The 25,004-nt window shown below is 38.3% G+C and overlaps 1 protein-coding gene across 2 annotated transcripts; it reads right to left on the reverse strand.

Moving 5' to 3' along the window:
- Positions 1–1,388: 1,388 nt before the first annotated feature.
- npm1b (nucleophosmin 1b) lies at positions 1,389–23,166 on the reverse strand. Of its 2 annotated transcripts, none has more exons than XM_027135799.2 (11): positions 23,030–23,165; positions 22,451–22,533; positions 21,841–21,960; positions 18,530–18,623; positions 18,264–18,358; positions 17,486–17,568; positions 16,485–16,539; positions 12,793–12,876; positions 6,010–6,117; positions 4,688–4,762; positions 1,389–3,264 (listed from the first exon to the last, which is right to left on the reverse strand). In XM_027135799.2, exons 1-11 carry the CDS (start codon positions 23,070–23,072, stop codon positions 3,220–3,222), a joined length of 885 nt encoding a protein of 294 aa, XP_026991600.1. In that variant the 5' UTR covers positions 23,073–23,165; the 3' UTR covers positions 1,389–3,219. The 2 variants fall into 2 exon arrangements, with proteins under 2 accessions (XP_026991600.1, XP_026991601.1); XM_027135800.2 differs by having other exon boundaries at positions 3,231–4,205; positions 23,030–23,166.
- Between the last annotated feature and the right edge of the window lie 1,838 nt (positions 23,167–25,004).

Genomic DNA, 25,004 nt, shown 5'->3' on the forward strand with positions numbered 1-25,004 from the left:
TGCAGTGCATCAAAAGCAACAGGAGCCCAAAACTCTATTGAGACTGTTTATTTTAGAAATAAAAAGGTTTATATTGACCCATAGCAGAGTTTCAGAATTAGCATCTGGGAGAATAAAGTATATACAAACTTTAACAAGTAACAGCCCACATGAACACAACACAAACGCCAAGTTCACAATAAGATGGAACCAAACTGACTGCTGGGTCAACAACACAGCTGTAAGATGACAGTAATAATCAAAATGAATAAAAAACATTTTTTAATGTTTTGTCTAAAAGGTATTTAGGTCTAATAATACCTAGATTTTGTTGAGGTTTTGGACATTATGCCACCATGTTTTTGCTCTGATTTTTGATTACCTTTAAATACATATTTAAATAGGATGAAAAACAGATCTACTTACCTTTAATATATATACATATATATATATATATATATATATATATATATATATATATATATATATATATATATATATATTACACAATTAAATAGAAATATATTTATTAGGTTTTTAAAGTTTTCTGGCCAGGCAAAAAGTACAGAGCCCAGAAATGCAGCATTCTTACACCTCTCTAAAAGTAGACCAATGAGTGATAGCAGTCTAGTGAACGATTCTTCGGCATACTGTCTGAACTGAGACATGCAGATATGCATCTATAAGGTCTCTGAATGTGAACCTTTCTCTTTGACATTTTGGCATTTACAATATCAATGATCCTGCTGCCAATTTCATTAACAAAATCAGATAGTGGATCAAATGTACAGCACTTCAGGTGAGTCATGTTTAATGAACCTTGATGTTTTCTCAGTATGTACATGCTGTGCAAAAGGCAAAAGGGGAAATTCCATCCACCTTGTGGCTTTATAACAAGTCCTGACCTCACTTTTTGAACACAAAGATACAGAAATATGTCTGAAACTCTTACAGGCCACTAGGTATATTATATAGAGGTGGAATGTATATGTAAGACCTGGGTAATTAATTCGTAAGCTACATTAGGAGACATATAAATCATATCTCCCAACCATCACAAGTTATTATCGCCACCACGTGGTGACAACATGATGATGTAGCTCATCCCACTTAAGGAGGAACTTAACCACGTAGACTATAGCATAACTCAGGCCAGCTGTGTGCTAGCACAGCTTTTACAGCTTGTTCACAGCTTAATTTGAGCAATGAATTGTATGTTTAGGCAAGTATGCGTAAAAGGAGTTGCAGCACATTAAGGAAATCATCTTCATCCCAATATGGATCCATCATGGCCACCCTGAAAGAGGATTTTGTTTGAGTGAGATGCATATGGCATGAGTTGTGTGCCAGCACAGACAAACTGCAGTGGCCATAAAACCTACCTGCACAACAAAGACACAAACACACCGTCTGGGGCAGTTTACTTTATTCCTTTTTGCCATTGAAACATGTGAATACAAAAAGCATGGATGAGTCAAACTGCAAAATAGTTTTTTTTAAACACTCTCAAGTATAAAGTACCTCACATGGAAAACAGGGCTAATAACTAATGTAGATGATTCAACAGACTGGTTTTATAGCGGTGTAATTTGTTTGGTCAGATCAGAGATTGTGCTAGTTTACTGGCCAATGGGAACCTGAATTCCAGCTGTAAAACTATATGGAATCTGCTGCTTAAATATGTATAGATTTGACATGAAATGTGGCATTGTTGGGTTAGTTTTAAAAGCAACTACACAAATGCATTAGAAATACCATAGTTCAAGGTCTAAAGTACACTGCATGGCCAAAGGTTTTCGGACACCTGACCATCACTTTCACGTGTTTATTTTGAACGTCGTACTCCAGATTTAGTTTTACTTTTGCTGCTATAATAACTTCTCAGAATGCTTACCAGTAAATTAAGAAGTGTGGTTTCGGGGATTTCCCCATTCAGCAGCAAGAGTATTAGTGAGTTCACGTGCTGAAGTTTGGTTAGGAGGTCTGGGGTGCAGCTGGTTCCATTTTATTCCATAGGTGTAAAGTGGCGTTGAGGGCAGAGAATTGTGCAGGACACACCAACCTTGTCAAAACATGTCTTCATGGAGCTTGCTTTGTGCATGTGTGTGCTGGTAAAGATGTCCAGAAACTTTTGGCCTTATAGTATATTTGACACATAAGTAACAAACAGATTATCTCCCCCCCCACCCCCCCAAATCCATGTTAACAATTAAAACACTTGAAACATTCTGGGTTAAAACCAACTCTGAAACCTAAATGAGTAAGTACAACATTAAACAAACACACTTAGAAGATGTAAAGGATTAAGTAATCCTATTTAAAATATTACAGTAGGAGTACAACAAAGGACAAATTCAAGAGTGCATTAATAAAATGAAATACTAGAAAAATGCTGAAAAGATAATGCACGTTAGCATTGCCTCTGGAATTCAAAGCACTAAACGAACTGGAATGCATCTGTGGAATCGTTTCACAATTTAAGCCAATGAATATTTTTTTTTGCTGTCATTTTCTGGCAACAAACTGCTAAAAACCCTTAAAAGATCACTTTATCTGATTACAGTACCTAGGCAAAGATACCTTGGCTCACCAAGATTTCCACCTTACAGAGAGCTATAGAAGCACAGCCAGACAGGATTTTCGGGGCTACAAGGCTTACTGTGAGCCAGATGGAATCCTCAGTCAGATGGAACATTTTGGGCCAGACGGAATACTCAGAAGCAGACGCAATCTTCAGCTATATTTCAGTTGCCATGTTTTTACATTAAAATGAATAGCACTATTTACAGCAAATGATGGTCATTTCCAAACTCTTCCAAGAAAAGCTGCCTGTAGCAAAAGGCGAACCTGCTCAGATACACTGGAAGACTCCTTCAGAAATATTCTTCCAATTCCTAAATTGGTGTTTATACAGCAATTAACCCCAAAGATGTATTTCAACACAAATTACCCTAGCTACTTCATAGCTGTCATACAATATTTACCGCCATTGATAGAAATCCTATGTCCGACACATCCACAACACATTGGAAAGGTTCGTTAGAATAACACAAGGTAATGAGCTCTCTTTAACTACTCAGTGTCTCTCTATTTTGAAAGTCTCATTACACACAGAGGAAAGTGGACGGTTTCCATTAGAGTGGGAGAAGCCAGAATTCACAGCTGAAGGCCATCACTGGATAGTCCTCTGGTACATGGGGGGGACGCAAAGGGGGGGGGGGGGAGTCGCAAAAGCTGCCATTACTTTTTCAGTGTTTGTACAAAGTTCCAAAGGTCTTTGATCACCTGCAAGGAAAGAAATGGAGAGGAAAGGGAGAGAGAGGGGCAGAGAAAAACAGGCAGAGGCAGATGAGGGGGAAGAAAGACAAAGAAAGGATAAGTTAGTGAGACTGGAAAACTGGTCCCTCTCATATGGGGACTCATTAAGAACAGCATGACTCAGTTTTGTCTAAAAAGACCCACATTAGCGTTACATTAGGATAATGGGTGCTGAAAGACAAGAGGGGCGGGCCGACTGGTCTTGGACATACCAGAACATATGACTAGTGCCTCTTTCTGTCTCATATCTTTGCCTGCTGCCTGGACCAAAGTGCTTCCAGAGCTAGGTCTACACACACACACACACACACACACACACACACACACACACACACACACACACACACACACACACACACAAACTCCTTACACTCTCCATTAGAGTACACCTGCTCTGCTATGAGACTGGAAAACAGGGCCCTGCAGTAATGGATGCTTTGTTACCCAAAGGCAAAAATGTGTGCTCACAACAAATAAATGGAGCTGACTCAAGGGGCCCCCTACTTTGAACATGTGCGTACACACAATTACGGATACCCGCAAGTATGCCATCACCCACATATACATAGTTTAATACAAGGAGATTTGATGCAGTCTTGCATATGCATGCAAGATTTGACAACAGGTCCCAGGGTGTACTCATGTAACCTAAATGTAATTCTATATGCAGATAAATCAGAGTTCTACTAGCCAGCAATCTTTTTGGGAAATAAAACAGTGTTTTACTGTAGGTCTAGTTGATAATTATCCCGTCGACTAGCTTGTCTTCTTTTTCCTGAAGTGGGAAAATCTGTCTAAATACTGATTATCTCTAATCTAGAAGTCGGTGAGGCATTGGATCTGCTGAACTGCCTGGTACCAAGAGCATGCTTTTATCCCAGTTTCTTCATTAGACAGTGCAAGAAACACTTTACAGAGAACCGGGGGTTGGGTGAGACAGGGGGGGGGGGAGAGAGAGAGAGAGAGAGAGAGAGGTAAATCATAAGTTAAGACGTCAGCCTTGGCAGCTCCCTTCTCTCTGTGCTGTGAGAGATGCAGTATTAAGCATATTTCATCGGCTACTCCACAGGCAGCGAACAGCTCTAGAGAACCAAAACAACGAGAAGAACGAACATAGGGAGTAACAAGCCGTGTCAGAAGCTCTTTAGCATGTGGCCCCTATGCTACAAAAAGTCAAGATGCTAATGCACTTGTACTCGTGGGTTTGAGAGCCTACTCATCTTTCAAGTGGAAGGAACTTGGTTTTTCAAGTGAGTTTGGTTAGTTCTTAAATACACACCTCTGCAGGACAACAAGGAACTATAAGTGTTGAAAAGAAAAGGCACGAGCCTTTATTAGGATAGTGAATACTAAATGGTTAACCAGGAGACACAAGGATGGCGATACTTACTTGTTTATCAGAGATCTTGAAAGCGTTCTTGGCGTAATTCTCAAATTTCTGTTCCGTTTTTGGGAATGGCTTGCCCTGTTCAGAGAAAAAACATTGTTAAATAGCGTAATTTTCAGCACCTCGCGCCTCCACTGAGCTTAGAGATCTTGCTGAACTTCGGCCAAACATCGCTCTATTGACGAATAGGCTCGACTGCAGGGTGTTAGAAGTTCATATTTTTGCTGTATCAAAGTTCTAATTCGGTTTGCATGAATGTAAACAACTTTAAACAGTGTGTACCCATTTTGTTAAATTCACACTATTTTAAACCAAACAGCTTCATTCTTTATTATCATTAGGATAATCGGAAAAGAAAACAAACAGTCAAAGGACAAGCAACCATATAATCTGCTCATGCTCATATTCTTTAGAGTGGATTTGGTCGAAAAATCAGCACAGTACTTCATAGTTATGACTCAGAACCTAATCAGCTCGACTCTAGGGGTTCAAGGTGATGGTGCGGATGATTATCATGATTACAAGACTCTCCATGTGCAGCCATCATCAGCAGCATCACACTAATCCTCTCTGGAGCTCATTTGGCCAGGGGCATCAATGCCCATCTCAGTGTAAAACGTCGGTACGTGTGGAGGTCAGCTCTGTGATCACTTGTTGATAGGCTGATTGAGGAACTGACTTGGCTGTCAGCCGATAGGATGAGACAATCTCAACAGCATGAAAATGAGAGAGAATGGTCACTGAGCCTCAGGATAATAAAAAGAATTATTAACATCTGACTACCACACTGGCTAAGTCCTAGAAGCTACATCATTTACAGTAAATTCAAATCAGAGCCGATTGCCTGCCAAAAGAAAATATCCTAAAATCCATAGATAAGAAGCCTCTCTTTGTTGCTGATGCTAATAAATATCATGTACAAGTTCAGTTATAAATGCGTGACCATGTTCAATGCACACTAATAATAGTAATAAGTTACTGATAAGGCACCTTAAAGGAATTCAAAAATATAAACAAATTAAGCTTTAATCTCCATAATCTAAATAAAACTGATAAACATAAGGGACACAATGTACCAAGAGCTGAAATGTCATATATAAGTCAAAACTCTGACAAACTAACAGTTTCGCTTGTCATAATGACTTCTGTATTTAAAAAAAAAAAAAAAAAAAGAAATTCATTTTGAGTAAAATGTCTTCAGGGAAAACTAAAGAGTCTGAGGAAATAAACCATTTCAGGAGGAAGCAAATGACAACTTGTCTTAATTACAGGTTAATGTAATCAGTAGCGAGACAGGAGAGGAATGAATGGGTGTATTTTCTTACCTCTTTAGCAGCGGTTGCTAATCTGTTCTTGACCTCACTTATGCTGAGCTTGCTGGGAGTTTTCCCAGAAAGTCCTGCTCCAGTCTTGTCTTTCCCCTTTATTGTAACCTGTGAATAAACAAACAGCTAAATCTGTCTGCAGCTCTGAGTCCTGAGTGCAGCTCTTGTGTGTATGCAAGTTTGCTTCCACCATGAATCATCAATCATACTATGTACATACAGGTACATGTGTAATGTTGTTCTGTTGATTGGGTCAAAGGAGCACACGCGGTACAAGGCTTTTTTTTTTTTTTTTTAAGTGAAGAAACGATTCACTGCTTAAAACAGCATTGTCTTTCAATGTTTTTTCTGCAACTCTGTGTTTTTTATGGAATTATAACGCGCAAATTTGATAAGTGATTGAAATGTTGGCAAAGGAAAAATGCCAAATACTGCTGATCTATCATCAGTCTCATTCTCAACAACCTGATTCCTGATTTATGTTGAGAAAACCCCAATGGCAAGGACTGTCATTGTGTTATTGCCAGGAATCAGTCACTGAAATCAATCTAAGCCTAAAAGGACCGGCGCTATTTAGTTCTATTAACGAATAGCCCAGTAAACCAAAGCAAGGGTAGTGGAGTTGGATTAAAGTGAAAAAGGACACAGAATTCTGTACTAATGATATGACAGCACCTTCTGACAAATATGGCGGGGTACAAATTATCCTTTTATTGCTTCCAAACAGGAGAGAACAAGCCCAAACTGCTCCAGAGCAAAGAGGGTAGGGACTCCATGCCAAGAGAAGACATAAAGGAGTTGTTTTTCAGTGTCAGGATCCTTGTTTCCCAATGCCCAAGAGTGTGAAAAAGGTCAAATTATCACAATCACAGAAACATGAGAGAGAGAAAAAAAATCACCAGCACAGAACATTGGATGTACAATGGACCAATAAAAAGTTAATAACTGCTAAATAAATATTCTGCAATTTTGATGTATAGTTCTTTCTCCACAAAGTATCTGTCTCAAGTTGATCCCCACTTAAATATGACACATTAAACCATTCTCGATGCTATTCAGTTCATTCTTGATGCTTTCTCTCTCATGGAACAATCGCAGTGCTGCGTTTTCTAGTAATTTGGTTATTTTCCACAGGAGCCTATAATAATAAGACTTAGTACAACCTTTAAACAAGAATGAATATATTCTAGAATAATTACATGTATACAACCTCAACAAAAAGTTTTTGCAATTCTGAGAAAATAAAGAATGTTTAGATTCAGTATGTCAGTTCAGTAGTAACCGTGGTCCTATTTGCATCTGATCTAATCGTTACAAAAGCGTTTTTATGCAAGGTGACCAAGTCTACCCATAGTAAAGGATGGCACATTCAAAGCCCTTGTGTATTACACAAGTAATGGCCTGTCTATACATGCTGCACAGCCTGGAATCCACTCTGATTGCAGGGTTTCACTGATGGACAGAGCCATGTTTTTACAACTGCGAGATCAGGGAATTGAAAGAGAAAAAGCAAGAGAATTAATTATAGAAGGTCTTTATATCTTATCTAAATTCTTTACTAAACTACTACATTAACCACAACCTCGAAAAAAATCCTTTCTTCCCATTTTAAAGAATGAAAGAGATCAAAGGGTATCAAATTGTGTCAGAGATCAAAAGGGATCAAATTAAAGGACAAAAGCCCATGCACTCATGTCATACACACGCATACACGCTCTTCCAGTGCTGGCTATGGGCCATGGAGGCCTGGTGTGGTGCAGTCATTATAAAGCTGGGTTTTTTCTTGCGAGAGTACAGCTGTGTAGCAGAGACAGCTGATAGGCAGAGAGTGCAGCCAGCTTTTTAATTTGTGCCAGACGCTGATTACAGATGCCAGGGGACAACACTTAATCACTAGCACGCCAGCACTTGATGTAATCGTCCATCCTGCACACTTATACGCACAGCCAAGGCACATCAGTATGTCCTCCTTGACACAGCTGAGTGCCAATTCATGTAGGTTTTTGGAAGTTGTAATTTGGAGCAAAACTTTGGATTGCCTTTCTAGCCAGGATTTGTGAATACTGACGGGAATCATTACTGTCATCATGGACCTAATTTATGGTACGGTGCCTGTGACGGATGTAGGGTTAAAGTGCAGTGACCTGTTTATTTATATAGTGATGCCAAACCACAGGGCACATAGGTAAAGTCAGCCAAAGATTTTTGGCATGTATTTATTCAGGTAGCGAATGAATGACGTTTTTATTGCCATATTGGTAGGTGTTAAGTGACTTATGCTAGGCGTTTGCCAGGTCATAAACAAAAATTACTGAATGTCCACTTGACCAGCTTACAGTAACCGAATAAATCAGTCATGATTCTAAAGCTTATGTTATAGTATTTGCTAATTAAGGAAACCGTTTTAACCAAGGAAGAATAAAGATGTGTTAATGGAGCTTGGGGTTAACTAACCAGCATTGGTGTGATGTGCATTAGCTCTCAGTAATCCTGAAGAGTACTGTAAATCAGCAGACAGCGGTTTTACTCCAGAAGATAAGCATTTTATGAGTCTCCCACCTGTCCAGGAACAGCGACATCATTCATCATATTTTCCTCATTAACTCGCTCACAAGAGAACCCAGTCACCAATGTCAGCTTTGAGAGATCCCATACAGAAAAAAAAAGCCCTGAACCCTAAACAACCCATTTTGAATCTGTCAAAGCAGATCACTGCTGTACATGTCCAAACTAGTGAGACTGGCTCATTCAAGCTCATTGTTGGACTCTCGTGTAACTTTCCCGCAGTGGTCTGAACAGTAATCCAGCTCAATGGACATACAGCAGAGGGTGTTGAGTGTTAAGAAAAAAGGTTGTCTGACGCATTATAATCACAGAGTACTGGGTTTCCGCTGTCCTCAGGGCCTGCAGAAACATCAAACACCAAAGTCTAATGAGGACTAATGGCAGAGGAGTGGCCCATCGGAAATCACTCTGTGTGTGTGTGTGTGTGTGTGTGTGTGTGTGTGTGTGTGTGTGTGTGTGTGTGTGTGTGTGTGTGTTTCAGAGATGGATGAAGTGTGTAATTTTGGCAGTATTTTTTCTTTAAAATCCTTTTAAAAATATACATAATTACTTTACAGTTATCTGAACATGCACATATAAGCAGGTGCACACACACACACACACACACACACACACACACACACACACACACACACACACACACACACACATATAAAGACATGTAAAATGCTCCGGGCTGTTCCAGGGAATTAGCACTCCTCTCGACAAACTTCTCAAAAGCAAATAAGGCATTAACTTGCCCTTTTTATTGTTAGGTCAAGTGAATGGGCTACCAGGAGCAACAGGAAACCAGGTTAGTTAAGTGGGGTGTGGATGTGTGGTGTCTGTGTAGGTATGTGCATGTATACACAGCTCTATACAGAGAGCGTTAAAGGTGTTCCAAATGCCACAGGCAAAGGTCGAGCCTGGCCTCAGCGCCTGATTTCCACAAGTCAGAAATTCTGATCAATAAGTCGAAGGCATGGCCAGGTTTTTATCGCTCCTTAATTACAAGCAGTGACATTAAGTGCATATTTCAGTTCACTGGTTTCAATTCATTTCAAACCTTTCCAAAGTTAGTTGTTCCCCCAAACTACTACACATGTTTGGTAAACATATATAACCTTGAGAACAGATGTCTGTCCTTTATTATCCTGAAAGCCTAAAGTGTATGTTAGAGAGTCACTTACAGAATCCAACTCTGAATGTCTGATTAAAACAAGCAGTCAAATCTATTCCATGGTTCATAACATCAAACAAATTACAAATGACCCTATTGATCACATGTTTTTGGAGCACAGACATACAGCTCTTTAAAACACATTTACAATTATGCATTAGATTTGGTTCTAAGTGTATGAGACCTAAGTGTATGGGAACGTTCTAATACATAAGGGAGGCTTCCCTGGTGGTCAGGGATATGTAGATTTATTATTCTTTTTTTATTATTATTCCTAACAGTAGAAAAGTCATCATATCACTTACTAAAGTGTGGAAAACTATGAAAAATGGTAAGTGTTTGTTCTGCGATGCCTCAGTGGTGTTCATCATCGCCCACATTGTCTGTGACTTGTCACAAAAGCATCCGTTTTGGCTCACACAGCCTGCATATAGCACATGAGTAGGCATATGATACACAGAAGTAAGCATTATCAATATAGCGTCACTTGTTATTAGGATACATATTTATCCGTGGGTACAGAGATCCTACAGACAGCCTTTCAAGCTGTGTGTCATGGTAAAAGGGTGTGGCAAATAACTGGGACTGTTTACGCAGGTGAGGAGACAAGTTCGATTGGCACAATTGCCATTGTCAGAGCCTGGTAAAAAAAAAATTGTGCCAACTGCCATAGGTATCCTGACAGGTATTTGGCACACATGCTCAGGAAGCATTAAATGATTGCCTTCTCCTGTCTGAAGCAAGCGCAAAACACATGATGCAACAGATTGCCCTTAGGCACTCGGCAGCGGTACATTATTCCCACAGAGTTGGATTTCAAAGACCGCAACAGTGGATGGAAAACAAACATGGTTGATTTGTAAGTATAAATCTGAAGGATGCATGTTTCCACTTCCCAATTGTTGTTGAGCACAGACAATTCCGCAGTTGCCACATAAACGTTACGCATCAAATCAAGCTCCCTCCTTTTGGGCTAGCTGTAACACCCAGGGTGTCCACAAAATATAAGAGCTGCCTTTAGAATCCCTGTAACATTGAGGTCACAATTAAGTGACAAACCTAGCAGATTTCCTGTTCTCGCATGTGGAAGCTCCAAGATTGAAAGTCAATTACAAGAGCTGCCTTAATAATAGAGGTATGCCATACACCACCAAAATATAGACTTTTTATATCTGGCAGAGATGCGAGAATTGACAGCAGACATACTGCAAAAAGCCGTTGTGTGTCTGCTTTGAGGACTATGGTTCAAATATTACTCTGTGGGAAAAACGAGTGGGTTGAATGTGTCGGGTAAGGCCTCCAAAGAGCTATGGGGTAGTGACTACCAGCTGGCAAGTAACAGACCAACTGTTTGTGTGCCTTGGGGTACACCATAAAGGGATCACTGTCTGAAGATAGGTTAGCCCATTGGGTAAAGGAAGTGATGGCATAGGCATAATTGGAAGCAGATCAAGAGGTGACCATTAAATGCCCTTTAATTTGTGCTATAGCTACCTCCTAGGCAGCAATAAGAGGTCTGGTGCTTGTAGAAAATTGTGAAGTGGCAGCATTGAACTCACAGCCACCTTTGGCTAAAAATGTGCTCTTTTCTTATCCCTATTATTGTTTTGTTTGTGGTTCCTTTTTGGCATCTAACTTATGGCAATTTTAGGCAAATGTGTGCATCGTCTTTTGAACTCAGTAACTCCATAGCACATCTCCCAACAGGACCGATGATCAGAACTGTAAGAACAGATCTGTGAGACAGAAATGTCTATCCTAATTAGCTACTGAAAATGTTTCTGGAATTTGGAAGTGGTTAAATATGAGCAGAAGTGGAGAGTTGAAGTCCCAGGAAAACTGGCTAATACAATTCCCAGAACATTATCGGGAGAATTCATGTGTCAACAGAAGCCAATACATTGTCATAATGCTTATTTATAAAAAAAAAAAGCTATTGGCCATTTATACCTAGCACAGTTATGGGATGCAGTCTTTTCATATTAAATTACCAGCCGACAAAAAAAAAGTATGTGGAAGAATTCCATCAAATCCTTTGGGGATGTATGAAATTTGTTCTTTTGCAAATTATACAATAAAAGTTCATGACAAGTGTGAATACTAGTGTCAATGGGAAAATATGTTGTTTTTAACCATTTGCACAAAATTACCTCCAGGTGATGTCTGCCTGGGAGGGGAGAGGTCCAATCCTTTAACAAGCACTGAAAAAACATTCTTTGGGTCTGATCTACTAAGCTATTTGTTCCTATTTTCAGGCACAACCAGGGTGCATTGTGTGTGAAACAGTGTGTTACATACAAAGCTGCCTCTCCCATACATATGCATCTAAAGGGAGATGAAAATGTAAACATCGACGCAAAAAAAAGGAAGAAATGTGATGTACTAAACTTAAAAGTCACGACATTCAAGCACGACATTCAGAGCCATGCATGTTGCTCAGAACTTTACAGCCAGTGTCATCAGGTGAATGGTTTCCAGCGGTATTGAACTACTGCTAAGATAAAATTTGAGAGGTTTTTCTACATTTATTCTTGTAAATATTCTTTATTTATGGCACAGTGAGGACTAATACATGATCATTTTAGACCTTTGGTATGTGAACTCTTTAGGCAATCTACACATATTAATACTGCTTGTCTGTTGGACTGCTTATAGGTCCAAGGTTTTATGTTTGCAATCATCTCAGCTCTGGGGTTTGTTTAAACTGATTTCTGCTGTTAAATATTATTTTCAAATACCGTAGCTTTGAGCTCTTTCTCTTTATTAAACGAACTACTGACAGACATTGTGGAGCAACCTTTTCTTCTGCAAAACTGATCAAATCTTGGCTCGTCTCAATAAAAAGCAAGACTTCACCTTTCCTATACAGCTACCTAAAGAAGTGCTCAGATTTGACAAATAAAGCCTAGACAAGATACCGTGTCTAATGTTTAATTGCAAAGATGTTCAATCTGGGAAAAATCATTTCAGTAAGTTAGTTCAGAAAGAATTAAAGATCACATTAATTAATATCAGACTAAAGAATTAGAACCTTAGTTAACACATTATGGGAAACCTACCAGGTTCTGAGGCTTCCCTGGTTTGTCATCTTTTTTTCCTGGTGAGCCATTCTGTTTGTCTGCACTTTTCTTTTTTTCTGGGGCCTAGGAAGATCAGAAAGACAGCACATCAGAATCCTTCTATACTGGGTTTAAACAAAAGAACATGTGTCAGAAACAAGGAGTCCCTCCAAGTGTCAACCAAGTTGTCTATAATGTCGAACAGTGCATCGTGACAGAGACCCTGAGGTTCTGATTGACTCGGTGTAATTGAATACTCCTTTATGATCTTTTTTCAGGGAGGTTGTCAGTAAGGAGTGATAAAAGTGCTCTGCAATTTGTGAAGTGTGTTGCCTGTCGAGTCATGGCCTGGAGGGCTTACACCACGCTGTCACTCCTCGACTCGATGGTGTGAGAGGGGGAGAAAGATGCAAAAACAAAGCCAAAAAGAAAAAGCAAATGGGAAAGGTGAGGTTACATGTCAGGAACTGGAGGTTCCCAAAAAAAAAAGACAAGTGAACATACGTGAAAAAGTCAGAAATGAGACCTCGGGTTCTGTCTCAAAACTGAGACCGACTGAGACAGAGAAAGAGGGATAAAGGAATGAGAGGGCAGAAAGAATTGAGAGAATGACTGAGTTAAATAACTGTGTGAAAGAAGCGTTCAGCTGTCAAATACCCCACCACCACCACCACCCCACCACCCTAAGGGCTGGAATCAGCACTCACAAAGCAGGTATGCACTCAGTCTTTGATCTCCTCGCACAAACACACACACACACACACACACACACACACACACACACACACACACACAAACTCAGACATTAGTGACCATATATCTACTTTACCCCATTTTCTCGCTCACACACCACGCCTACAACACACATGCTAATTCACACATACAAATCACACACATATACACGTACACACACACGCAAGCACAAGCCGTCCAAACTCACTTCCAGACATGCCAAACACAGTCTAAACACAAAAGCCAGGTGCTGAAGGAAAGACTTAACTTAGTGACAAGATGGAAGAGGGGATGGAAAGAGAAAGAAATGAGAGATCGGAAAGAAAAGAAAAAAGGGTATTGAGTAATGCCTTGCCATGCTGGATGACTTGGCCTCTTACAGTATTTAATGCAGATACTTGCTGCATGTGTCTAGCTGACCAGTAGGCATTTAGTCAGATTACAGAGGACTTCGGTTGTTATTCTCCAAACAACATGCTTACAGTTAAAAAAAAACAGATGTCCAGGGGCTTGATCAAAAGTGTTCATCACTATTAAACACATGCTTCTGATGACTGTCCAAAAGAACGCAAACTTGATTTGGATTCATTTTAAAATTTACAAAAATAATCTCGCAGCTAATACATAAGAAATTATAATGCATGACATAATATGACCAAATATTTTCTCTATGTTGTACCATGAGGAATGAGTTTGTTTTTGATGACTTTTAACATGGTAGAAAAAAGTCATTTTGTCTGCTCAAATTCGTTTCCCATTTACATTGTGTGCACTGTTTTGGACTGGTGTGGACTGGACCGTGCACTGATTTATTTTTTATTTTCTATTGTTCACGCACACCGTGAACACACACCCGGAGCAGTGGGCAGCCATTTATGCTGTGGCGCCCGAGGAGCAGTTGGGGGGGTTCGGTGCCTTGCTCAAGGGCACCTCAGTCGTGGCCGGCCCGAGACTCGAACACACAACCTTAGGGTTTAGAATCAGACTCTCTAACCATTAGGCCACGACTTCCCCCCTGTACATACATGTACGTACATATAGCATGTACATACACGTACAGCACATGGATAGCACAAACAATACACGAATAGCACTTTTAATAATGAACACTGCCTCAAACCATTACAGAAAGCATTACAGTAATCTAAAAATTTTATATTAAATTTATAATGAGCAAGCCTGACACATGGTGGCAAGGAAAAACTCCTTAAGACGATATGAGGAAGAAACCATTTATATCCAATTATATAAACTTTATAAAAGTGGAATTTAAATGACAGATTGATGTTTTTAACAAAAGCATGTTAATTATTATTTAATACAGTAAATCACTTAATATTTCTATATTGTATGCCTTTAATTTGCTAGGTAATTTGTAACACCCTTACTGCTGATGTAATAGTGACAGGTGACAATTATCCCACTAATAAATTCTGTCAGTCCAGTGTCTATGTACCTAGTAAATAAGTACAGGAGGAATTTCTGACACAGAGGTTGGTGGGTTCTTTGCTGATCTTTACCTCCCATCTCTCTTCCATTTGCTCTAAGGCAGAACACTGTCACCTGCTGGACATGCTTAAGACTCACAGTTCTTTCCTTATACAAAAACAGAACTTCAGGCATTAACACCGTCCCGACTGAAAGTAAAAACCAATTCTATTCTGAGGATTGAGGGTTGAGGGGTTGTGGGATTGAGCTCAAATGTGACTATTAGACAATATATCAGAATTTTAGTTTAGATTTCATGATATTTTGATCTAGAGCTGTTAAACATCTTAGCACACGGCACTCTATGTCTGAACCCACCCATTTTTCAATCGATCAAAACAATGGATCACGTGATCAATAGGTGTCTCTTTTTACCCAGGTGAGACTGTGCAGAATGACTGAAGACTGCATTTGTTTATTAAAAAGGATGAACAGGCGTAAAGAGAGCTGTCTATGGAGGAAAAGAAAAACGCAAACCAGTATGAAGTTGATAAAAGAAGGAAAATATCAGAGCCATTGCACAAACAATGGACATTGCGCCAATAAACCAAACTGGAGTGTCCTGAAAGTTAAAGAAACTACTGGTTTACCAAAAACCTGCCATCAAACTGGTTAGTCAAGGAAATCAGCGGCTGATGACAGACACACTGTGAAAGCTGTGAAAAAGAAAAAAAAAAAAACAACAGCCAGTGACATTACCAAAACCTCCACAGGGCATGGATAAAGGTATTACAATCCACCATTTGAAGAAAACTTGGAGAGCAGAACTATAGAGGTCATACTATAAGATGCAAACCACTCATCAGCAGTAAGAATCAGAAGGCTAGATTGGAATTTGCAAAGAAATAGAGAGAGGAGTCACAAAAGCTCTGAAACCAAGAATAACCTCTACCAAGATCCAAAAAATACAAGCCTATCGGTCAAGCATGTTGGAGGCTGTGTCATGGTTTGGGCTTGAGTGGCTGCTTCTGGAACGAGCTCACTAATCTTTATTGATGATGTAAATTTATGATGGTAGAAACAGATTGAATCCAGAAGGCTACAGAAACATTCTGTCTGCCAATTTACAAAGAAATACATCCAGTCTGATGGGGGGAACTTTATCATGCAGCACGATAATGGCCCAAAACACACTGCCAACGCAACAAAGTACTTCATCAGAGCAAAAAGTAGAAGGTTTAGACTGGCCAAGTCGATCACCAGCCTTAAACCCTCTGAGTATGCATTTCACCTTCTGAAGAGGAGACTGAAGGGATAAGTGTATACAGTTAGGACATATAATGCATTATTTAAAGTGACCCTGAAGATGGCTTCTGTCTGAGTCTGGTTCCTCTCGAGGTATTCCCCTGATGTCTCATATTTCATTCTCTTGACTGTCTCCTCTGGCTTAAGTATTTGTCTCAATCTAAATCTACATCCAAATTTCTATGCAGTATAAATTTGAAAGAAATTTCAATAATAATTCGACTTACTTTCAGTGAGGGTTTGATGGGTTTTGGTGCCACTGGCTTTTCGTCGTCATCGTGTCTAAAACACACAATTCAGATTTCAAATTGCAAATATTTACGTCATTTATTAGCTATCCTTTTATATAAACATACCGACATTTCTTTAAATATTTGGACATTGAGAAAGATTTTATAAACTCTCTAGCTGTTTACCTGGAATTGAAGTGCAGGGCAAAGTGCAGGATTTTAGCTTTAGCTTTAGGGTATTTACATTCATCATCTGTGCCCCCTGTATATGGGGCCAAAAAATGTGTAATAAAAACTTTTTTTAAGTACCAAAAATAACTACTGACAAACTAACAATCTGAAATTGTCATTTGTAATACTTGGTTTTGCAGTCAATGACTGCCAGAAGCCTGAAACCTGGACACATCACCATGTTATACTTTGCCAGGTCATTATTGCAGGTATCTTCAGTTCCTGCTGGTTCTTGGGGGGTTTGCTTTCCATTTTGCATTTAGCAAAACAAATGCATGCTCAATAGAATTCAAGTCAGGTGCTTGATTTGGCCATTGCAGAACATTCCACTACTATGCCTTAAAAAAAAAGTCTTGGGCTTGAAAGTTTTGTCATATGCTTCAGGTCATTGTCCGAACTGTGAAATGCTGTCCATTGGGTTTGGAAGCATTTATCTGATTCTGAGCAGATATTATATCCCTAAAGACTGCAGAATCTATCCTAATTCTTTCATTCTCTTGACTCTTGATTGCTGCCTTTGACACAGATATGTACACCTCCTGATAGGGGCTCTTGATCAGGCTAGATTTTGTGAAGGGGTTTTTCTTCCAACAGGGAAAAAAAAATTGCCTGCCAATTTGAAGTGCTGTAATTCCTAGACCATTCACATGAATTGGATGTCAATACCCTCGAATTACAGCCAAACGGTTTGGATGCAAAAGCATATTTATAGACCCGAATACAAATCCTTAATACACAACTCAATCCATTAAGGAAACAATTCTCACTCGTCACTATCATCATCCTCCTCATCTTCACTATCATCCTCCTCATCATCCTCATCATTGTCTGAATCCATTTTGAGTTTCTTCTGCAAAAAGAGATAAAAGAAACCAGCATGAATCAATATACTGAATTCTTAACCTTTGGGACAGTCACAATTCTAGGCACACCTTGAAATACATGTGAACAAAATTTAACTGAAGCATGTTCACATTTATATTATATTTTTATATTTTCATTAAGTTTAAGGTCTAAGAAACCTTAAGATGACTTCCTGTTTCACAGGGTTTTCATAATTATGATTTGAAACAATGGCCAAATACTCAGTCAACTCAACAACTTGGAAAACATTAGGAATACACAAAGAAAACAAACAAACAAAAAAAAAATCAGACAACAGCTATCAAAATATCTGTCACAAAATGAACATATCCACTGGTAATAATTACGATTATTTAAACAAACAGAGCTGTAATGAGCTTGCCTGTAAGAGGAAGGAAATGTCTTTTGCACAGACATAATAATGGGGGTGATTAGAGAGGTAACAAATTCTCCAAGGATCAAAGCCGACGACTTTCAGATGATGTTAGCATTTTCAGATAAAAACGTGATCAAAATGTTCTTTTTCAGATCTAGAAGATCTTAACTGATTAGCAGTGTACCAGAAGATTGTAAATAAAGGTCTGGCTGCCTCAGCAAATTAGCTACAACTCGGTCATTGTTGAATCTTCCAGAAAGTATTTAAAGTCATTGATATTTTAAAAAAACATTTATTCTGATTACCAGTGGAACTTTTCCAGTGGACATGTTGGATGGTCTTTTCACAGGTGATGTGTTATTCTCCTCTTCTTCTTCCTCATCATCAGAATCCTTCATACCTAAACAGCCAATGGGTGGTACACAATGCAAATTACACACTGCAAATGTCCGACATTACAAAAAAACGTAAAACAAGATACACATAAAAATGAATTGAACATAATAATAAGGAATGTCGAATGTTGTATGGAGAATAATAAGAGACCAGAGAAGAGAAAATGAAAACTTACTGACAAAATGTTGCCCACTGATGTAGACTGGGCCGGCTCCGGACTGCAAACGGAACGTGAATGGGGGAGTGATTTCAAACCCACCTAAACTTAACTAAAATCACACACACAAAAACGAGATTATTATAATTTAATTATCTCATTTTGGATTATTACCTCTGTGTATTGGTCCAAACTAATTTTAGAGATAGTATAATTTATATACTGACAGTTGTTTCAGCAAAAGTTTATAAAAGGTAAGTTTAGGCTTCTGAATACACTCTGACCTTTTATTATAGAGGTGACCCAAGGTACACGTTAACAATATGATTTGGAAACCAATCACAGTGCAATACCTGTAACTATTTAAACCACAGACATTATAAATTAAAATAGCTTTGCTAAAAATACAGTAGTGCCTGGCAGTGAAAGGACCGGCATCTTTCACGTTTAGACTTCATTTCCACAAACATGTTGAGTTCCAAAGCTGTGAGACATTATGAACACTATGTACCAGTAATACTCAAATGGAGCTACAGTTAAACAAACTCTTCTTCAAAACACTCTGAGCACTTCTGGAATCTCAAACTGCAGCCAAAGATTGTGAGTGAACATACCAGGTAAAGGTAGGATGCATGTGTTCATAGCAACTGAACGTAAACAGATAATGGCATGCAAGTGTGTTCTGGTGAAAGTTTACACACCAGCCATGTAATTACATTAAACAGCAAGAGAAATAATGCTGTTATTAAAAATCATCCCATAGTGTCAACCGTTTCCTGAAGGAAAGCTGGACAGTAGCCTGTAATTTCGATTCATTAAAAGCATGTTTTAATTTGATTTGACATTTAAAATGTGTAAGAGACAAGTCTGTGTCCTCACTTTACAGGAATGAAAAAGATGACAGGGAGTAGCCTTATTGGAAATTAATCAACGACAGGGTGGTGTAATGTGGCCTGACATGAAATGACAACGCATTTCCCACCCAGATTTGGCCTATTTTCTCATAACAAAACTTTTAAACTTGTTTTTTTTTCTCTTATACCACAGCAATTCATTTTTAATTTATGATTTAGTATTTAATTTATTAACAAACACACTTTAACCATATATAGATATGTTTAATATTGTGGAATGTACAGAAGACATTCCTGTCATAACATACATAAGAGCAGCTAGTCCGTTTCATCTTGTGAAGTTCAACGCTGAGTCTCATTTCCCTCTCTCTTTGTGTGAAATGCTCTCCAGAAATGTTGTTTCCTATTAAGGAAACAAGTGTTGCTTTTAGTGTTTTGAGTTAAACTACTTGGTTATGAACTGATTACAATTATGGTTCAACTTGCCTGCATGATGTGACTATGACTACAATTGTAAGATTTGGCCTAATAAACAGTGTACAGACCTTGCGCACTTGTATCCTGCCTATTACTTCCTGCATGTAAAACCACTAGGCTTGGGATGATTGATAGCATCAGAAATAATCAATAGATTCCAATATGGTGATTATGTTGAGTGATTTAAATGTCTGTAAGATACAACAGTATTGTATCTCATAGTGGGTTTTTTTTTTTTTGCTGTTTTATAGTTTTCCATGAATCTTAACAGCATGTCTGATGTTGAGCAGAGAAAAATGTTTCTCAGATTCTTGTCGGTGCTTGCCAGGCAGATAAATCTGTGAAGGTCTTTACTTGCAAAATATGAACAGGGTTTTAAATTCTGAAAATCAAACAAGGTATAGACTATCAAGGCTATTTTACCAAACACAAGTTCAGTAAGTATCTCTGGCTGTTCTCCACAGACCACATGCATTAATAACTTTATTTTATATTATTATGAACATAGATATAGCTAATAACTTATTTGCAATCCCAACTTCAGTTCTGGAGGCACTAAATCAATCTTTTTTTTTCTTTTTTTCCAGTTTCCACTTTAAATGATGTAACCTGCTACATTTTCTGACCACCCCAACATCATTGTGAAAACTCAAATATATAAAACACTTCATTTTTACATGTCATACATTTCTTAGTGTAATCACATGTGTATCTTTCATGCAGGACTGTTTTTTTTAATCATTAAACACCTAAAAGACAATAGACCCAAACAAACCATAAATAGAATATTAAATAAAGGTAAAGGTTGCTAACGAGAGTAATCAATTGAGAGCTACAACAGCATAATTAATAACATTCTTACATTTTTACTACTGACATTTTTAGACAAAGTTTGCTGAGAGTTTCTCCGTCATTTTGTTTTGTCTTAAAGAAGCATCAGAAAATTAAACGTCATTATCAGTAATGGAATATAATCAGAATCGGTGCTCCCTGGTTTTTGTGGTGCATTGTGATTGAAACACATCCTATATCAACCCACAGTATAGGCAAGTAAAGCTTTTCATGAAAGATGAATTTATTCATATCAGATCAGATTCTAGACCTATTATATTTGTATTTAATAGAAGTCTGTGAGCACAAAACTATGACATAGCATTCCACTATGGAAAAAGGTCATTTTTTCCACAGCCGACGCTGAAAGGGGACGAGTGATTGGTGAGGTCATGGAGAGTTTTTTTTCCCACAGTCCATCCCTTAGATGATCTGACAACCATGACTCATCCTATTTACAAGGCACATTCTTTCAACATGTTAAAAAATGTATGGCTTTAAAATAACAGAATGTATGCTTTTGTGTACTATATTAGGAAAAAAAATAGCAACAGCCTGTTAACAGGTCTTTACAAACACATAATGATTTAGACACAGATAAAACTCCAGGGCAACTGTCTTTATTGTTCTTAATATGAGCTAACCTTTAGGTTTGTTTCACCTGTAGACTGACCAAGAAAAGGAGCTCATTATTTCACCTTTTCACATACTTACCTTTCACATACCAATCCACTAGAGGTTTCTAGAATTGTGTGATTTCAGAAATTAACTCCACGAGATCAATTGCAATTTTTCAAATTAACAGATTTTTCACAAATTTGGCATCATCACAGCATGCATTTACAAAAGCCATCATAGAATTCAAAGTAATTACATATGTGTCTTCACTGGCAGTAATTTAAAAGAAGAATCCTGTGCTTGCAATTTCACCAAGTGAAGCAGCTTAAAAAAAAAAAAAAAAAGCAAAATAAATAAATAAATTTATTAATTAAAATCAACATTTTAATCAGCAAACATCAACAAGAAATTTTGGTGGGACCGCTAGATGATCTTGTTCTGTTAAAACTGTAACAGTATGGGTTATATTTTCTACGTATAATACATGTATTATAAAGCGTTTAGTAGTTGATTTGATTCAGTAGTGAACTATTAGACTAAAGCACTTACAGAAGGCAGAATAGATGGCTTTAGCACAGCAAGAGGGATTTTGGTCGTCTTGCCATCATATGTCACTCCCTCTATCTCCACTGTATGTAACTTATCCTCTGCTTCTGCTCCCAGGCACACCTGAGAAAAAAAAAGAGGTAAAGAAACACTAAAACAATATGGTACATCCATAAGACTATCTCTAGAGCTCGGCTTGCATCAAGAAATTATGAAAACCCTGAGAAATATTTGTTTCATATGAGACAACCATACATGCAATATACACAAAACTAAATGCTTACAGGTTATTTAAAAAATACACTAATATGTAATCTGTTGCCACTAAAGTGATAGTTATATTAACAGAGATGGGGTACTCGAGTCATATGACGTGAATTAGACTTAAGTCGCAAATTTGAGACTTGCTTGGCAAATATTAAAAAAGACTCGACTTTGACTTGACATTCATGACTTGAGACTTGACTCGGACTTGAGTTAAATGACTCAGAGATGAGGACTCGACTTGACTCGTCAGACTTAAGTCGCAACATTCATGACTTGAGACTTACTCCCGTCTCTGTATATTAATCATACATGTACATATGTTCACGTGAAACCGTGTTGAAAATACCGCTTTCAGAGACAACTGGTGGTCAACTTCATCATCGTCTACTTCGACTTTGTGCTCCTTTTTATCAGCCTTCAGCACACATCCTGTGCAACAAGAAAAACATCAGCAATCTGCACATCTGCACATCAGAATGCAATTCTTTAGCTAAACATTGCACTGGGAGTTCAGTTGCATACTAGAGCCGTTTGGGATTCAATCACACTTTACAGTACCAATGCTAAAGTATGGACCTGAAGCAGTGCAAGACAATATAATAGTGCAATAAATTTCTATACGCTGGCACAAAACAGTAGAAGTGAGGCATTATTCGTCGCAGAACTTCCTAAAAAACTGAAAAGAGCTTGAAATAAACAAATAACTAGCAAGTGACGTACCAAGACTTCTCATTATGTTTCTGCATGTTAGCAAGCTGGCTAAAAACAAAGGTAAATTATGCTAACTGCTCAACTAGCTAGCATTCACCATGAAATTACTTCGTGTTAGCTTAATATTTATTTACCAGGTTGCGTGAAAATGGAGAACCAATATCTAGCAACATAAAATGCTCAAGCAACATAACAGTTTCTCGATGGAACTCACCAAATAAAAACATCTGGGGTCTGCTCAGGTCTTTCTCTGCCATTTTTGCGCGACAAACGACTGGAAAGTAACGCCTTGTTTAAGGATTGACGGTAACGCGCCCCAATCAGAAAGCAGCCTAGGATTGATTGACGAGCCGTCGTCCAATACAATTGCAGCGTGTAGAATTATTTCTACACTTTTTTTTATAACGGGTTCTCTGAAATGTGTAACGTGTTGTATTTCTACACTAGATGGCGTGACAACAATATAAATGTTAAAGCCGTGTAATATAAAAAAGAAAGAAAAAAAGCCTTTCAAATGTCTTATTGTCATTTAGATGTGTTAAATATAATTTTATTTGAACTCTGTTAAAAAAATGGTTAAATGGTCAAACTGACGTTTGTACAGTGCACAAAGCTATTACTTTAGACTAGACTTAAACTACCATTATGTTGGAGCAGCACATTATTTCTACACTGATATGCTGTTTTGGATAAAGTTAGAGCACTAGCAGGGGTATTTGGCATGTTAGGCAGTTTAAGTGGAGTTGATTGATGCCTGTGGAGTGCAGAATACAGCAGGTATGTGCTGGTGTTATATGCAAGTGCCTGTCATGACCTAATAAAGACCTGTTTTTGCAGTTTTTATGCAGGTTCAGTGCAGTTTCCTCCCATATTTCATCATACTTAACTACATTTTAAATTACATTCTCTAGTTATTTGAATGAAGGAGGGGGGTCCATTCATAAATACACACATTTTTTCTACCCCCATAATACAAAGGAGTGTGGCGGATCTAGATCTTATCCCAGAGGACTGTGCACACAAGGTAGGGAACAACAATCACACACACACTATGAATGTACAATGTAGAGAGCTGAATAAAACAATATAAAAGAAACATGCAAATTCTGCACACACAGGTTAGACGGAGGATTTCAACCACCAACCCTGGAGGTGCAAGGCAAGCGTGCCCACCACTGTGCCCCTGACTCCGACATATGGATTTTCCATAATAATAACCTACTTCAAAGTTAGAAATACAGCATCTGAAAGTATCTGCTGGTGCACTGTGTTGTTATTGTTTCTTGGAGATGTGTGCTGTGTTTTGATTGGCTTGTAGAGCTGTGTACTGTGTTGTGATTGGCTTATGGACAAGTTAACTGGGTTGTGGCTAAGTCGTCAATTAACACCTACAACAGGTTGGGACAGCTAAAAGTACAATTATTTGTGCAGGTGTGCAATAGATGTTTTGTACTGTCTTTCTGACATTACATTACACTGTCATATTTCAATCATCGTTCATCTTATATAACAGCTTTATTATGTTTGGTTCTGAAGTCTTTTTTTGGGAGCACTGAGTGCAAGGTGGGAATACAGTCATAGGGGTAAATTGCAAAGAAAGGAAACCCACTCAGACACAGGAAGTATACAGTAAGTCTCCAGACTGAAAATATGGTAGTTTTTTATCAGTACAATTAATTAAAACCCTTCATTCAAACTTTCTTTGGGTAAATTTCATTTGTAGGGTCAGACCCCCAAATACCCCCAGTAGCCTGTAATTACACAGGTGTCTTAGCATGGTTTTGTTTCACTAGACTTTACTAAAAAACAGCAAATCTTTCTACAGATCCTTTAAAGTCTCTAAAACTGTACTGGAGAGATGAACAACAATCCTCCACTTCCTTTGTGTTTTGATGATGGGAACTTAGTGGTTAAGGTGTTGGTTACTGATCAGAATGTTGAGTTTGAATCCCAGGACTGCCAATCTGCCGCTCCTGGGCCCTTGGGCAAGGCCCTTACAACCCTCAACTGCTCAGTTGTATAAGTGAGATAAATGTAAGGTGCTCTAGACAAGGCCTTCTGTCAAATTCTGTAAATGTAATACTGGAGAGTGCTATCTAATACTTCACTCCATAGTTGGTAAGATCTGTTGCTGGTTCTGTCACTGTTTATACTGTATTAGTCATTTTTTTTCGTGTAACCTTTTCATG

Source organism: Tachysurus fulvidraco, chromosome 17 (assembly GCF_022655615.1).
Source record: "Tachysurus fulvidraco isolate hzauxx_2018 chromosome 17, HZAU_PFXX_2.0, whole genome shotgun sequence".
Taxonomy (NCBI): domain Eukaryota; kingdom Metazoa; phylum Chordata; class Actinopteri; order Siluriformes; family Bagridae; genus Tachysurus; species Tachysurus fulvidraco.